We start from the raw sequence: 17,333 nt of genomic DNA on the forward strand, positions 1-17,333 counted from the left end.
TCTTCTTTAAAGGTTTTGTAGAACTTGGCTGAGAACCCATCTGGTCCCAGATTTCTCTTTGTTAGTAGGCATTTGATGACTCCTTCTATTTTATTACTTGAAATTGATCTATTTAAATTGTGTATGTCCTCCTGGTTCAGTTTAGGTAATTTATATGTCTCTAGAAACCTGTTGATGTCTTCGAGGTTTTCTATTTTGTTGGAGTATAGATTTTCAAAATAGCTTCTAATTATGTTTTGTATTTCACTCGTGTCTGTTGTGATATTTCCTTGTTCATTCTGAATTTTAGTAATTTGAGTTTTCTCTCTCCTTCTCTTTGTTAGCGTGGCTAAGGGTTTATCGATTTTGTTTATTTTTTCGAAGAACCAACTGTTTATTTTGTTAATTTTTCCAATTGTTTCTTTTGTTTCAATTTCGTTGATTTCAGCTCTGATTTTAACTATTTCCTATCTTCTACTACTTTTGGCCTTGCTCTGTTCTTCTTTTTCTAGGGCTTTGAGCTGTAGTGGTAGGTCGTTTATTTGTTGATTTTTTCTTCTTTTATTGAATGCAATCCATGAAATAAATTTTCCTCTAAGAACTGCTTTCATAGTGTCCCAGAGATTTTGATATGATGTATCTTTGTTCTCGTTTACTTCTAAGAATTTTTTTATTTCCCTCCTGATGTCTTCTGTTATCCGTTCATCATACAATAGCCTATTATTTAATATCCAGGTGTTGGAGTATTTTCTGTTTTTTATTCTGTCATTTATTTCTAATTTCAATCCATTATGATCTGATAGAATATAAGGTAATATCTCTATCTTCTTGTATTTGCTAACAGTAGCTTTATGGCATAATATATGGTCTATTTTAGAGAAGGATCCATGCGCTGCTGAGAAGAAAATATATTCACTGTTTGTTGAATGGTATATTCTATATATGTCCGTTAAGTCTAAATTATTGATTCTGTTATTGAGATCTATGGTTTCTTTGTTAAATTTTTGTTTGGAAGATCTGTCCAGTGGTGAGAGAGGTGTGTTAAAATCACCTAGTATTATTGTGTTGTGATCTATTTGATTTCTGGAATTGAGAAGGATTTGTTTGACGTACATGGATGAGCTACTGTTTGGGACATAGATATTTATGACTGTTATGTCTTGCTGATTTATGCTTCCCTTAAGCAGTATGAAATGTTCTTCTTTATCCCTTCTGACTGACTTTGGCTTGAAGTCCACATTATCTGATATGAGGATGGATACTCCAGCTTTTTTGCTGAGTCCATGTGCATGGTATGTTTTTTCCCACCCTTTCACCTTTAGTCTGTGGGTATCTCTTTCTAGGAGACGAGTCTCTTGCAGGCAGCATATTGTTGGATCTTTCTTTTTTATCCAATCTGCCAGTCTACGTCTTTTGATAGATGAGTTCAGGCCATTAACATTCAGGGTTATTATTGAGATATGATTTGTATTCCCGATCATTTGGCTCATATTTGTTTTTTTGTTTTTTTGGTTGTTTTGTTGTTGTTGTTGTTGTTTTTTGACACGACTTGATTTCTCCTTTATTTGGCTATTCTTTTAGAGTAGTTTCTCCCTTTGCTGATTTACATTGTTGTATTTCATCTCTTCCTCATGGAATAGTTTGTTCAGAATGTTCTGTAGTGCCAGCTTTCTTTTTGTAAATTCTTTTAGTTTTTGTTTATCATGGAAGGATTTTATTTCATCATCAAATCTGAAGGTAAGTTTTGCTGGGTATAAGATTCTTGGTTGGCATACGTTTTCTTTCAGAGCTTGAAAATGTTGTTCCAGGCCCTTCTAACTTTTAGGGTCTGGGTTGAAAAAATCTGTTGATATCCATATTGGTTTCCCCCTGAATGTAATTTGATTCTTTTCTCTCACAGTCTTTAAAATTCTGTCTTTATTTTGTATGTTAGGTATTTTCATTATAATGTGCCTTGGTGTGGGTCTGTTGTAATTTTGTATATTTGGAGTCCTATAAGCCTCTTGTACTTGATTTTCCATTTCATTCTTCAGATTTGGGAAATTTTCTGATATTATTTCATTGAATAGATTGTTCATTCCTTTGGTTTGTTTCTCTAAGCCTTCCTCAATCCCAATAATTCTTAAATTTGACCTTTTCATGATATCCCATAATTCTTGTAGAGTCTGTTCATGATTTCTTACAATCTTCTCTGTTTGGTCAACTTTGTTTTCAAGATTAAACATTTTGTCTTCAATGTCTGAGGTTTTGTCTTCCAGGTGTTCTATCCTATTGCTTATGCTTTCTATGGAGTTTTTATTTTGGTTTATTGTTTCCTTCATTTCAAGGATTTCTGTCTGACTTTTGTTTGTTATCTCTGACTCTTTATTGAAATGATCTTTTGCTTCCCGCATTTGCTCTTTTAACTTTTGAGTGGTGCGATCATTCAAAACCTGCATTTGCTCTTTTATCTCATCGTTTGCTTCTCTGATCATTTTAAATATGTACATTCTGAACTCCCTTTCTGACATTTCTTCTGCCATGCTGTCATTGGATTTTATTGCTGTACCATCTAGGTTTGTTTGGGACATTTTCTTCCCTTGTTTTCTCATATTGCTCAGGTATCTACCCCTCTAGTAGTGAAACTCTGAGATATTGCAGATTTCCTCTATTGACTTATAGTGTCCCTGTAGATTTCCAATAACTCATCTCCTAGCCTTCAGTAGCCTGAAGTCTTGGAGGAACTTGATAATGCAGTGATACACAACGAAGCTGCCCCTCTAGGGGTGGTGGCCTTCAGGTGTGGTATATTTCCTGCTGGTGGGCAGAGGTGCCTCCACTTGTTGACCAATGGTCAGTCAAAAGGGGGACTAGATAGCAGCTGGGGCATGGTTGGTCTGGGCCTGTGTCTCTAGTTCTACCACGCTGGAGGGAAAGCCTTGCCCGATGGGGAAAACTCACCCCGTGGGGATGTCTCGCCGGGCAGCTCTCCTCTGAGAAGTTCCCTTCGGTCCAGAACTACCACCTGGGCTGGGCAGCCCTCCTCTGCGACGTTCCCTGGGGCCCGAAACTACCACCTGGGCTGGGGGGCCTGGCCCTGCGAGGGACTACCTCTCTGAGCAGCCCTCCTCTACCATGTTCCCTGGGGACTGGACCTACCGTCCAGGCCTAGTACCCTCACTCTGTGCTGAAGCCTCTTGCTGGGTGGTCCTCCTCTACAATGCTCCCGGTTGTCTGGGTTCACGGCTCCAGCAGGGGAGTCTCACTGGGCAACTCTACTCCACTAAGTTCCCTGCATTCCGGGACTACTAACCCATCCAGGGAGCCTCCCCAGTGGGAGAGACTCACCTGGCGGCTCTGAGTTGGTCCCGAGTCTCTCAGTACCTCCTCTTCTTGAATTCTGAGTCCTGTCAACGGGCCTCCAGTCTCTTGTAGGTGTCTCAGGAAGGGAGCCGCCCTTCAGATGATGATGGCCACGCCCTCAGGAATAATTCAAAGTGCCTGCACCAGCCTCCAAAGAAGCTGGGGAACCCTCTCAACGAGGGTGCACTGAGTCAACACAGAGGCAAGTGCAGTGTCACTCAGCAGTAGCGGGGCAGGCAGGCAGGCTCAGCAATGGCGTCCTACCTCAGCGGGGGGGTTGGCAACCTGGCTAGTTCCGCACAATGGCATCCGACCTTGGTTTGGGGGTCAGTGAGCTCTAATTGTAATCTTATATATCTGGAGTGGAAAATGAAGTATTCCATCAAGTTAACATTTAGTAACAATTTGTGCAAACAAAGTCAACATCGATATCCAAACATTTTAAATCTTAAACAGAAAATATTACAGGCAAATAGAATTTTAATTTATAAACTTATAAAAACTGATGAGGGGGCTGGGAGTGTAGCTCAATAGTAAAGCATTTGCCTAATGTGCTTGGAGACCCTGGATGATTGGTGTGATTTTGTGTTAAACATATTTTAAATTGACGTGGACTAATTGTACATATGTGTGAGGTAAAGTGTGACATTTCCTTACATGTATATAATGTGTAATCACCAGATGGGGGTAATTGGCCAGAAACTTCAATTTCTGGCATCATTTTCAATTTGGTTTTCTGTACCTAGACTTTTTTAGGAGAAAGACTTCTGTAATTATTTGAGAATAATCATGGGTATGTAAATGAAGTTACCACATCTATGACCTTAGGTGTTCATCATTTCTTAGTGATGGGAACATTCAAAATTCTCTCTACTAGCTATTTTGAAATATTAATTGTTGACAACCCTAATTATTCTGCTATGCTACAGAACACAGAAGTTATGACTCCTATCCAACTGCACCTCTGTCCCTAATGCCATCCTGTCTCCATACCTCCCTCCCCGCACCCTTCCTAGGCTCAGACAATCACTATTCCGCTCTTCTCTTCTATGAGATCAAATTGTAACTTCCACAGCTAAGTGAGAACATGGTGTTTCTCTTTATGTGCCTGACTTACTTCACATATTTTACATTGTCTTTCATTTTCATCCATGTTACTACAAATGACAGGATTTCATTCTTTTTTTATGACTAATATTGCATTGAAGGAGCTAAGGATGTACTATCTTAAAATTTACCAAATTGGTATGTTGATTTTTTTCACGCTGAAATCACTTGAGCGACAGTAACTTTGGAAAGGTCCATTTGACCTGTCTTTCCCTTCCTGCAACAAGAAAAGTATTCTTTTGGGAGGGCTGTCCTTCCCATGCAGAGGCTGGAAAATAGCCTTTATCACCAGAGACTGGTAGTGGGGCTGCAATGAACCTGAATAAACAAACTCTGAAGTTACCCTTATCTTCCACCAGCTTCTGCATTCCCCCAACCCCCTTTTATCTTTAAGTGATAACCTTAGCATTTATTGCCCTAGCCAGAGATCCATTTGCCCTGTCATTCCTTCACAAATTTATTGTTCTTTGTCTAAAAAGTATAAAAGCATCCTACTTTGGTCATTTCTTCAGACTTCACTCTTTTGTGAAGATCCCCAGGTACATGTAAATTTAATAAAACTTTTTTGCTCTTCTCTTGTTAATCAGCTTTTCTATTAATTGAAGTCCTAGATCCAGTCAAAGAGACCACATAAACATTAAGGGGTATAGAGGTAATCTCTCTTATACCTACAGGGTGTATATACCACATTTTCTTTATTCACTCATTCATCAGTCAGATTTTGTTTTTTAAGGTGGTTTAGAGGTATATCAGATTATCTTATAGACTTTACCTTGAAGGCAAAATATATTGAATTTTAAGGGAATCTTTAATCAAAATGGAACTCCTAATTCCCTGCTTTGGACTGCTGATATGAAACAACTTGGATATTTTTTTTTATTCCTAATGTAATACTACCTTGCACCTGACTTTTAGATTCCATTGCAAGTCATGAATACTTGTACTTTTCATTTTTAGATCTGAGTTATCCAGACCAGATGAATAGATAAAGGCTTAGTGAAGCCAGGAACTTCAATTTCTGGCATCATTTTCAATTTGGTTTTCTGTAACTAGACCCTTTTAGGAGAAAGAATTCTGTAATTATTTGAGAATAATCATGGGTATGTAAATGAAGTTGCCACATCAAAATGGAGGATAACCAGGCAAGGGTCCTATAGGAGGTGCCATGTATACCACAAGGAGAGTCTCCAGCTTTAACCCAAAGGAGGTAAACCCAGAGCTGAATGATTCTGGGACACAGTTCAGAGAGTTCTTTCAAATCTCCTTCTTTAGCTACAAAATGCATACACATTTTACATTTGACTTTATGTTGTTATGTCTATTTTTTTTAATAAAAAACTGTACTTAAAATTTTTAGTAAAATTAATGCTTAAAGGAAGACACCCTTCCCCTGGGCACATCTGCCTACCTCTAAGAAATGACAGTGCCCATCTGAGAAGTCCTGGGAGGCTGGAAGGTGGAAGAAGTAGGCCATGGTGCATATATGACTGAGTGATTAGACACAGTTGAGTATTTTTAGAAACAGTCTCATCTTTCATGCAGTGATACTGTGTAAAGGCAAGGTAGAATCTGAATAATGTGGTTAGAAAGCAAAGGCCTCTTGTCAACAGCTACAAGTCTTCCTACTGTTGAAACAGAATCCCCCTACTAGAGTGAAAAGAGCTGCTAGCAACTCTGCTTTGCTGAACTGCATTTTGAGGCGTGTCCCAAAGCCATGCAAATTCATACTTAAAACTTTTAAAAGACAGCATAAGAATGGAAGCAGGAGAGATGCATCCGAATTAACCCCAAAGCCCTTAATTCAACTCCAAGAGCCTTGCCAATACCCTACGGAATCATCTGCACACCACCAACAGGCTTGGTTAGGAATCTGCTAAGCCATTTGCCAAGTAGGCTTTGTTGTGGAAACATTTATGAGGAGCTGCCAGAGCTGCATCAGAGATGCAGGGGCAGCCCGACCCAGCTCCAAGTGATTGGAATAACAATCAGACCTTGGACACAGACCAAAGGGAATGTGTCAGACCTGAGCAGACAAGTAAATGCCCACATCCCTGATGTCCCCACCTCTCTGCCTCAGGTCATTTCAGGGTGAAGCTATTTTGAGTGAGTCTTTGTGTCATTCTCACAGTCAACGAAGTGGAGTAGAGTCTGTCTGAGTGCAGCAGATTTCTCAACCTCCAACGCGCCTCTGCAGCTCATCTCCAACAAGAAGTCAGGGCGTCCAGCCTTCCCAAGACGGGGCAGACATTTTTACTTCCTGGAAAATATTTGTCACGACTACTATTGCTTCCATTTTATATCATCAGGCTGGGCCTCAGATGACTTTGTAAATAATGTTAATGAAAAGCCAACTTTGGGTAGAATTTTATGGAGTCTTAAATAATATGGGCTTCCCCTCCGAGCATCTAAAGACTTCAGTACTTATTTTTCTGTTGATAGACCTGATGGTTTTTTTAATTCTTTAAGTTAACTTTTAACTGATAAATAAAAACAGAGCATATTTATGGAGTACCCTGTGATGTTTCAATGCATGTATGTGCTGTCTAATGCTTAAATCAGGGTGAACATATATATCTCCTCAAACATGAATCATTTATAGTGAGAACACATAAAATCATTTTTTCTAGTTTTTTGAAATATACAGTACATTACCATTATCTGTACTCAATCTACTGAACAATAGCACACCAGAACTTATTTCTAACTGTAACTTAGTGCCTATTGAGCAAACTTTCCCCAAAACTCCCTCTCTCCATTTTGATGCAATAAAGATAAAAAAAAAAAAAAAAAAAAAGCCTTCTTTGTGCATACCCTGAATAGCCAGCAAAGGAATATTTAAATACAAAGAACAAAAATATGCATGCTTTTAAAAGGAAGGAATAAACACATTGTCCTTTGTTATCATGTGTGTTTAAGTTAATTTTAGCCTGGCAAGATATCCACACCTTTTAAAAAATATAAAAATTGGAATCCATTCACTCTAAACTTGTATTTCTATAAGGCTCTGCTAAAATGATGGTTTTTGTTCTTTCCTCAAAGAACTTGTATTCTAAGGAGGCAAGGTAAGTATACAAGTTTTTAAGCTAGAATGAGGAAGAAAGACTTTAACAATTCATCCTGACTGTCTTGGTTAGGCACGTATAGTACTGTAAGGGAGTTCATCCTGCCCAGGCCACCCACTGCCTTTGCTCAGGCAGAGTTGAAAAAGAAGAAAATTCCATAATAGTATGGGATTTTGAAGCCCTGGAGCACTGGTCATATACAAGTTAAAAGATTGGTCTAGTCTGAGGATGTAATCTCCTTTATTTGTTGGTCATTTCTCTGTGTCAGGCAATCAATAGGAAGAAGAAACACAAATTAGAAAGGAATGGTTAGTCAGCTCTGCGTCTCTGTGACCAGAATACCTGACAAGAACAACTTAAAGGAGAAAAGAACTTATTTTGGCTCGTGGTTTCAGAGGAGTCTATGGTCCGTCAGCTTTAAGGCAGAAACATCATGGCAGAAGGTCATGGCAGAGGAAAGTTGCTCAGTTCATGCAGCCTGGAAGCACAGCTGGGGAGGGGGATAGTTTCCAAACTCACCAATCCCAGCCCTGTCTTACTCTGGTTCTTTATTATCAAATGAGAATCTAAGAGACAGAAATCTGTTAAAGAGTTTGACAAGCTCCTACCTCTCTTAATGCCAAGCCCCATTGGTTCCCTCTGCCGAGCAGCCCAGCATCACTGAGATGCACCTCACACCTGAGCCTAGCAAGATTTGCCTGCAAGCTGTGGCCAAGCTCACAGATTCACCAGGGATGCCTACTTCAACAGAAGGAAGTATTCTAAAAACCCCTTCTTATTCTCTTGAGCTAAAGCTGTGAGCCCTAGCAATATACAGTCATTAATCCCAGGAGGTTGATGGGAACACTCAATCACAATTCTTACACCATCAAGAATACTGAGAGAAAAAAGATAGAGAATAAACCCCCTTAATGTTTATGTGGTCTCTTTGGCTGGATCTAGGAATCCAACAAAGGAACTTTGAACAAGAGATTATTGAATTTTCCATTTTTCCCCTTCTTCAATACAGATTATCTTCTTAAAGATGGATACTGTGCAGATTGACTTGATACTCAGATTTTTAAAACTTGTTTTCTATAAACATAACATATTCAAAGGTAACTAGGAAGAGTTCATTCTGCTTTGGAATAAATACTCAAAATCCTTTCTGAAAAAAAAATTTTTCCTAGAAGAGAATGGAAACAAGGATTCCAGCAGTTTTGGTTAACCAATCAACATATATTGAGCAATGACAGAAAATAAAACATTTTAGCAACCTGGTTTCCAAATACCTGCTAGACTGTAGCTAATCCATGTAACAATTATGTTCTGAAATTTCCCAAGAAGGCAATTAATTAAATAACAGACTTCAGAGTAGCTTCTTAATGCCATGTTCGAGTTCCTCCCTAATGAACAGTTTCCTAGAAATCCCTAAATAATAAGTGGAGATACAGCAGTTTAATGCTGCACTTTGCTAAATGAAAACACATTATAATTACAATAGTGAACATTCATTGACCTATCATTCTACTGCCTTAGGCACTGCCTTAATAAATACTTTTACCAAATTTGAATCCGAAAAGACATTGTTTGCATAAATAGTTACAAAGGACCTATAATATTACAGTAATTATGTTTGTTGATTTCTCTGAAAAGTAACCCTCACTCCCATTCGCAGATCCTCCATTACCGGGGAAGATTAGGTTGCCAGCTTATTTTAATCAATAGTCGTCCAGTGAAATCACAACACTGCTCTCTTCCTGGTCTGTAGTTGGAGAAATAACAGTGAGTTAGCCTGTTTGTGCTGGAGTGTGAGTATCCATTTCAATGCTTGTTTTGCTTGTCTCCCATTTTCCTTCTTCTTACAGATTTTTAAAAGCATTGGCTCTGATGAGACCGTCCAAGGGCAAGGAAGTCGGAGGCTGATCAGCTTTTCTCTCTCGGGTATGTGTTGTTCACCTAGAGGCCTTGCGAAGAGAATAAGAGAATGAGAATGTCAATCAAGAGGAGGCCCTTTCGATTCCACTCTAACCTACAAATTACAAGTTACTCAGCCTCTCTGTTTCTCGACTTCCCCATCTGTAAAGCAAACAAAAAAAGTATTCTACTCAATTCCCCTTGACCTAATAAAGATAATGGAAAATTCAGTAAGTAATAAATGTAAAAGTACTTTGAGGTGATGGGAATGGAAGATGCTCTTCTAGTTTTCCTCAAAGACCAAGTAGCAATAATTGAGAGTTTACAAAGGGAAAGTTGGAGAGAACCAGGGGAGAAGAAGCAACTAACCCTTCCTTTGTCTAAATAAAACTTCCAGCGGAGCCCAATTGGTAAAACAGATAAAAACCATTTCAAAAAGCAAATTCATGGAAAAAGAAGTGGAATCCAAATAAATTCTGCTAATTTAGTTAATAGTATTTTAGTTAATAATTAAAAGTTTAAAAGAAGTACTGAGAAACTTTGGTTAAAATGATATATGAAACCGAGGACTTCACACACTCCATTCCACCCAAGCGATCTTTAAGAGGACTAAATGCCATGAAGCCCAAGGACTCCATTGAGCACAATTTGAAAACTATAACCTTAACATGTCAAACCAAAAAACGTTCCAGGTCATGAATGTCAGAGATCAGAGGTCACAGACATACAGTGCATGAGCCTCCTTGGGAGATGGACAGTTATCTGGGACTTTTCAAGTCAAAGTGAGTCCAGGAGAGCAAATAAGTGTCTAAAGATCCATTGACAATATTAGCATGTGTCTGTCTAGGTTGAAAAAAGTGAGAGAAGAAGAGAACTCAAAAATTTTGTATCACTAGGTCAAGTCAAACAACTTCTGACTTTTCAGTCTCATGTTGTTGTTGAAATGCTTGAGAAACAACATTTATTAATATCAATCTCCAAAATAGTAGGAAAGAGGAATAATACACAATTGTGTGCAAGAAACCAAGAGGAATTTTCACTAACCTTTAAAGCTCCAGTGAGGTTCTATAGCCCAAGAGGGATGCCATGCAGGGCAGCAGAGCAGGAATAGGGAAGGGACAAAGTCTCTATTCCTTTGTCCCTATTTTGCTTCTGACTTGCAGACCTGGGCTCACAGACCTACCAGAGGAAAGAAAACCCTTCCACCTCAACATGATTCAGACTTGATAAGATATCAATGTGGCTCATCTCCAACAGTGCCCCATATACTATTTTTCTTATACTTAATCCAAAACAGTTCCCAGCAATGAAATGTAACTAGTGTTATAAAGTTGATAGCTAAAAGAGCAAGCCTGGAATGGTAATGAAGTTCTAACACTCAGTAGGTGGATATGTATCTGTGTGTTTAATTCGCTGTTTGTGTAGGAAAAAATAAATAAATGCTGCTGGAAGTATCAAAGTAAATTCCATGATTCAAAGACAAGGTAGAAAGATCAGCTAATCTATAACTAAGCAGTCTGTGAAGCTTCAAAAATGACTAGATGCTGGTCATCTCTGAGTAGTTGGATTCATTTATTACAAGGATTTCTCACCAAAAAGCAATTTAGTATATATTAGTTAATGTTCCATATATATGGAATCAAATATCCCATAACATATGCTAGTAAATTTTCCAAAAATAGATAGATGTGTTTCCAGATAGACACATTCATCCACATTTGTAATAAGGTAGAAAATATTCTAAAATCTGAAAAGATTTTTCTGTTTTTAATAGACTTTTTTTATAATGCCTCATGTGCTATTTAATCTCATTAAAACATACTTAAATTAAAATATTGCTTTATTTTATAGATTTCCAGGCTATGGGGTTGAAGAAAGGGATGTTTTTCAACCCAGATCCTTATCTGAAGATTTCTATTCAGCCTGGGAAGCACAGCATCTTCCCTGCCCTCCCTCACCATGGACAGGAGAGGAGATCCAAGATCATAGGCAATACAGTGAACCCTATCTGGCAGGCCGAGGTGAGTGCCGAGCCCCTGAAGGAGGTCTAAGGAACAAAACCAGGTGCATGACCCTAATCTTAAAACTTATGTGAGTTTCTCTCCTTTTTATGAGGCCCCAGACTCCGGTGCTAGCCCCCTGGCTCTGAGACTTGGTCCCGGGAGGGAGTTGTGTTCTCTGTAGATTGTTGCTCTTGAGGATCTAATCAAGGCTGCTCATTGCAGCTACTCTCAGTAGCTTCTTTTCTGATTCAGAACCTGTGCCTGCATGCAGACAGCCTTTCTCTCTGCCTTTATGTGGGAGAAGGAAAAAACTGTGTTCGACTGAGACTTGCAGTTTCTCACAACTCTTCCTGTGTACGTAGTCTTCAAGCAAGAATGTCCAACTGCAAATGTAGCTCTCTAAACCAGTTCCACAGATCCTAAAATTATCCGGTTCCTGAGATGGGTAAAGCAATAAGTCTTAGAGTATTCCTGATTGTTTTACATATCATATTGCTTGATTTAAACAGATATGAAGCCTCATCACTATCCATCTTGGTGGTCTATAGTTTCCGGCAGCTTGTTAGAGTAGTGAACAGTCTGATTTGTCTGTAAAGGCACCTTACTTCTGAATGTGTCTCCTCTTCCTGCCAGGAATTAGGGGATTCCTCAGCAAAGTCACACAGAGAGACTTGACTGTATAGTGACTAAGTCTTCTCCTAAAGAACATGCAGAAAGTTGTCATAACCCATTTGGCTACCTAGCTCTCAGTCTTTAGCTTGCAGATACAACCGGCAAACTATGTAGGTGAAAAAGCAGGGAGGCTCCAGGCAAGATAGTGAATGCAGTATAAGGCAGGGGTCAAAATACAGCTTTTTGCCAAGTGCAGTGGTGCATGCCTATAATCCTAGTGGCTCAGGAGAATCACAAGTTCAAAGCCAGCCTCAGCAACTTCGCAAGGACCTAAGCAACTTGGCAAGGCCCTTTATCAAAATAAAAAATAAAAAGGACTGGGAATGTGGCTCAGTGGTCAAGTGCCCCTGGGTTCAATCCCCATAGAAAAAAACAAACAAAAAGTACAGCTTTCCAATCACACAGATCTAGGTTCAAATCCCAACTTAGCCAGTTAAGTTTTATAGATGTCAGAGACCTGTTATCCCCAATTGGAGCCTTGGATTCTTCTCATCTGCCTGTGACTGATGGATATGTACTCCTACCCATGGCACTTGTTTCAGACAAGATTACTTCCTTTATTATACAGAACAGACCACCTCTGAGGTAGAACTTTCAAGCATCCTTGACGAGAAAATGTAATTAGATATTTGGGAGCAGACCTGTTTCATTGTCTCTTAAATTATACCACCTCCTTCCTCAGCTTAATGACCCCTCTCCTGGGCTTCACAGAAGAGCTCTATTAGAGCTCTGAAGTGGGCATAAGGGAAATAGAGCTGTACTTAAACTTCCTACTAGCTTTACTTATCAACAGATTCTAAACACTGACAGTATCCCCAGCATGGAATAATGAATCTTAAATCATTTTTTTCTTTAGTCCTGGTTATTCTCACCAATTATTTCTGGACTCTTCACCGCATTCCTAGGGATAATACAAGATGTTACAGGAATTTAAAGTATATAAAAAAAGAACCTTGAGCAGTTTATTTAAGCCACTTGATCATAAAGGTGTTATAAGTCTCAGACAATATTTGTGAAATCCACACCATCAGAATAGTTTTTGGCTGAAAAAAAAAATGTTAACTAGAATCCATTTGAATTTCTGGAATTATGTCTGAATCTTTGGTTTTGCTCTGGAAGTATACTGACAATCACTCCCTTATCCTCAGTTCTGCATTTTTATTCTAGAAGAAAATCTCTTTCCAGCAGACACCCAATTGCCACATGACCTCATGACCTCAGCAGGATGGAAAACCTTACGTTCCACTCTCCTGACTCTGATAGAGAAGGCAGGAGAAAAGTGGTTAGACACAGGTGTTGAATAAACCAGTCCAGAGTGTCTGTGATATTCTTCAGCTTCACCACACACACACACTGCCTTTCACTTCAGACACTATATCAAGGCCACTCTCTGTGGCTGCTGTCCCCAAATGTCCCTCATGCTTTCACACAGTCTTTGGATGTTCTTTTACTTCTATTATGTTTTTCTAATCTTATATCCTTAATTAACTCACCTACCAACTTTCATGCAGTCAGCAAGTCTCAGCCCACTTCCTATATGGGGCATTCCTTGACTTTCCCATCCCAGGTCTCAGGAGGACAAGGCTTCCTTGTCCAGATTTTCCCATCACATTGCCAGATTGTCTTGCATCTTCTTCACAAGATTTTAAACTCCTCAGGAAAGAAGATCATATCTAATTCCTCTTGGTATTTCTAGTTCCTGGAACCTACTCATAATAGGTTATATAGGACTTACACGCCAAGAGGTGTTCTGAAATCAAACCAGGTGGTTTGCCTTCAGAGCCTGATGTTGACCAGTTTTGTTTGCAGGTGATTGTGAATAAATTCTGGAAAAATGTCCATCACTTTAATCAGAATACTCAAAGCAGTCACCACACACACATACTTTCATTTAAAAAAAGTTTGTTGAATACTGTGTAGTAGAAATAGAAGCCACTATAAGGACACAAATAGGATTGATACAACCTTTCAGATTAGTGGAAGAAGATGTTATAATGAAATAAATGTTTTAATCAAGGAATGAACAAAATGCTACAGAATACAAAGGGAAGATTGCCAAGAGACTGAGAGAAGATGTCACAGAGGATGTACTGATAGACTTGGTCTTGACAGAGGATGAGATGCTTTTCAGGGTAGAAAAGGGAGTTCCAGGCAGAAGGAACAGCATACACAAGGGTACTGAGGCATCCCACAAACACTTAGGGTACTATTTAAAACTGTGTGACTTGAGCTCATGGTGTGCATGAACAGGTGATAGCAGCTAGACTGGGCTTACAACAGTCACACACAGCCAGCGTGGATCCGCCACTCCTTACACATAGAAGCTAATGTTGGCTCCTGGCTTTTACACTACAACTTAGTGAATGAAATGATTCCTTGTTCTTACAGAACTCCACAAGTCTATAGATTTCTATGCAAGAAGGTAAGTGAGAACCAAACTGTCCCACTTTCTGTGTTTACTGACTAATCTACAAAGGATATTCAGTGAGAAATCACTGAAGTTGTAAAAATATCCCTTAATGTGTTGTTTGAGTGCTAAATTTATTTCACCAGTTAATGTTGCATCAAAGTCTTACACATGACTTTTTCAAATGTCTGTAAGTTCAAGTTTGAAACACTTTTTTGCGGATTAAAACGTGTTCAGTCTGACAAAATTTCAAGTTACTATCAGAATTTTTAAATAAGAAGAGAAAAATGAAGAGAAATACATGTTAAATGTAATGCAAACTAAAATAAATAAATAAATAAGAGACTTCCACATTGATTGATCCATCTCCTCTTCTTTATTATTACTGTAATTAGAAACTATTTTCACCCAGAGAACACTCTTCTTGATTTTTCAGGTCTGTTTACTTTCCTGGATGGATATAATGAGCACTTATAAGATTATAGTTACACAGAGAAGTTAAACAGAAACAGCAGCAACTAAAGAGACTTGGCTTCTATATTAGGAATATTCCTATAGAGAATGTATTTAGACATCTAAATAAAACAAGGACCTCCTAAACATGGATTTTGAGAAATATCTAGTGAACTGAGTCAATATTAAACTGTAGCCTGGGGTCACGGTGCTTGTGAACCTCCCTTGACCTCTGTCTTCCAAAACCAGGTACATTAAGCCTCATGCATGCACTGTCAGCCTGTGCCAATCTGTCCACAAAATAAGATGAGATGGATAAGGCCTTGCTCATGGTGACGGTGACAACACAGACAGACCTTTGCACAGGTTATTACTGGAGTGATTGGAGATAGATTTTAAATATGGTTTTACATATTTTTAATCATAATATGAAAAAAGAAAGAAAACAGACCAAAAAAACCTGAACAAGAGAACTTCAGTGGTAGATAAGGACTATGAAGGAAATATCACACTGTTAAATGAGATTTACATGAATGAGAGAGGCTTCCTTAGATAGCAGTGGTCCCGTGAGGCATTTCTGAGTTGCTGTCACACGAACTGAGAAGCCAGACTCAGAAAGACCTGGTTAGTTCTGCATTTTGAACAGAGGACACAGCTGGTGTGAAGGTCTGAGGGTTATGAGCTTGGCATGTTTAAACAAGCAGAAATTTCGTTGTGGCTAGAAAATAGGGACTGGCAGTGGGGAACAAAATGAAGTTGGAGAAAGGCAGGAGTCGACACACTGTACGCCATGGAAAGGGCTTGGGATTTCATTCTAAGAAGCCATTGAGAAGCCATTGCAGTGTTTTTAGTAGGGAAACATCATAGTCTAATTAAAATTTTATAAAATTCCTCCCACTGCTCTGTGTGAGATGCATTATTAAAAAAAAAAAAAAAAAAAAACATTGGAAAGCAGTTGATTTGTGCTTGTGCCTCTGAGGAAGCAGCACATGGTACACAAACTCAAAATCAACCGGAAAAGCTGGCTAGAATGACCAAAAAAAAAAAAAAAAGCGAAAGCATTTCTAAATTTCTAATGACATCAGAGTCCTGGAAGGAAAGGAATTTCAAGTGAGTCCTCTGCCACTGTTCCTTTTGAGAGGTTAAGAAGGTTGGCAGAAGGTTGGCAGAAAGATGCTGACAATTGAAGAGAAGTTTTCTGTAGTCTCACAATACTGCAGAGACAAAACTGGAAGTTCTGGATTCTCCAAGGGAGACGTACCCAGCAAAGTTCCAGGTTCTCAACTGGACCCCTACAGACCCCTTGGCTGACTACAGTGTAAGATCAGAGCAAACCCATCATAAAAAACTTCTAGACAACATAGACACCAAAGTCAGGACCTGACTGATTAAAATGATCTGATCCCAGTGACAACAGAGATAGACCTGTGCACAGCTTATTACTGGAGTGATCAGAGTTAGATTTTAAATATGGTTTTTATATATTTTTAATCATAAGAAGTTAAACATAAAAAATTTAAAGATAATTTTAAAATTCCCAACTCCCTTAAAAACTAAGGAAAAGAAAACTCTTAAAAATCTATGGGTCAAAAAAGAAATCATGACAAAACTAGAAAATATTTTGAACAAAATGACACATGACATATCTAAATTTGTGGGATGCAGCTAAATTAAAAAAGAAGAAAGTCTTAAAATCAGTGACCTGAGTTTGCAGATGAATAAGTTACAAAATTAACAGAAAATCAAACATGAAGAAAGCAGAGGGAAGACTATTGCCATAGTAAAGATAAATACAGAAAAATCAGTGAATTAAAAACAAATTCATAATAGTATTGACAAAGCTAAAAAAATAAAGATCTTACATATAGCAAAAAATAATAAGATAATATTATGAACACATTTATGCTAATAAATTTGAAAATTCAAATGAAATGGAAAGACCCCAGAAAAACACATCTTGCTAAGGTGACATAAAAATAGAAATGTTGAATAGTTCTGTGTCATAAAGGAAATTGAATATGTAATTTAAAATCTTTCCACAAAGAAATTCCTAAGCCCAATTATTATCACTGTTGAATTTCTCAAACATTTAATGAGGAAATAAAAATAATCTTATGTAAATGTCTTCAGGGAAAAGAAACTTGTTTTTGAGACCAACAAAACTTTGATAACAAAATCTGAAAACATCAAGAATAGCAAATTGGGGCCCAAAATCTTTCATGAAAATCTATGCAGATATTCTAAATAAGATATTAACTAATTGAATTCAGCAACATAAAAATAGCTAATATTTCACCAAATTGTATTTATCCTAGGAATGGAAGATTAACATTAAAAATGTCAACCCACGTAGCAATCTCCCTCTGGCACCAGTGTACCTGTCACTGGGTACTTGATAAACAACAAAAATGT

At 38.3% G+C, this 17,333-nt stretch overlaps 1 protein-coding gene across 4 annotated transcripts in view; it reads left to right on the top strand.

Moving 5' to 3' along the window:
- Nucleotides 1-17,333, top strand: part of Hecw1 (HECT, C2 and WW domain containing E3 ubiquitin protein ligase 1) — a 428,371-nt gene that overhangs the window by 251,887 nt on the left and 159,151 nt on the right. For all 4 annotated transcript variants that reach the window (XM_047562304.1, XM_047562303.1, XM_047562306.1 and 1 more), the window contains 2 exons: nucleotides 9,338-9,413; nucleotides 11,238-11,407. In XM_047562304.1, coding sequence (XP_047418260.1) covers nucleotides 9,338-9,413; nucleotides 11,238-11,407 — 246 coding nt within the window. The remainder of the gene's footprint in view (nucleotides 1-9,337; nucleotides 9,414-11,237; nucleotides 11,408-17,333) is intronic.

Source organism: Sciurus carolinensis, chromosome 8 (assembly GCF_902686445.1).
Source record: "Sciurus carolinensis chromosome 8, mSciCar1.2, whole genome shotgun sequence".
Taxonomy (NCBI): domain Eukaryota; kingdom Metazoa; phylum Chordata; class Mammalia; order Rodentia; family Sciuridae; genus Sciurus; species Sciurus carolinensis.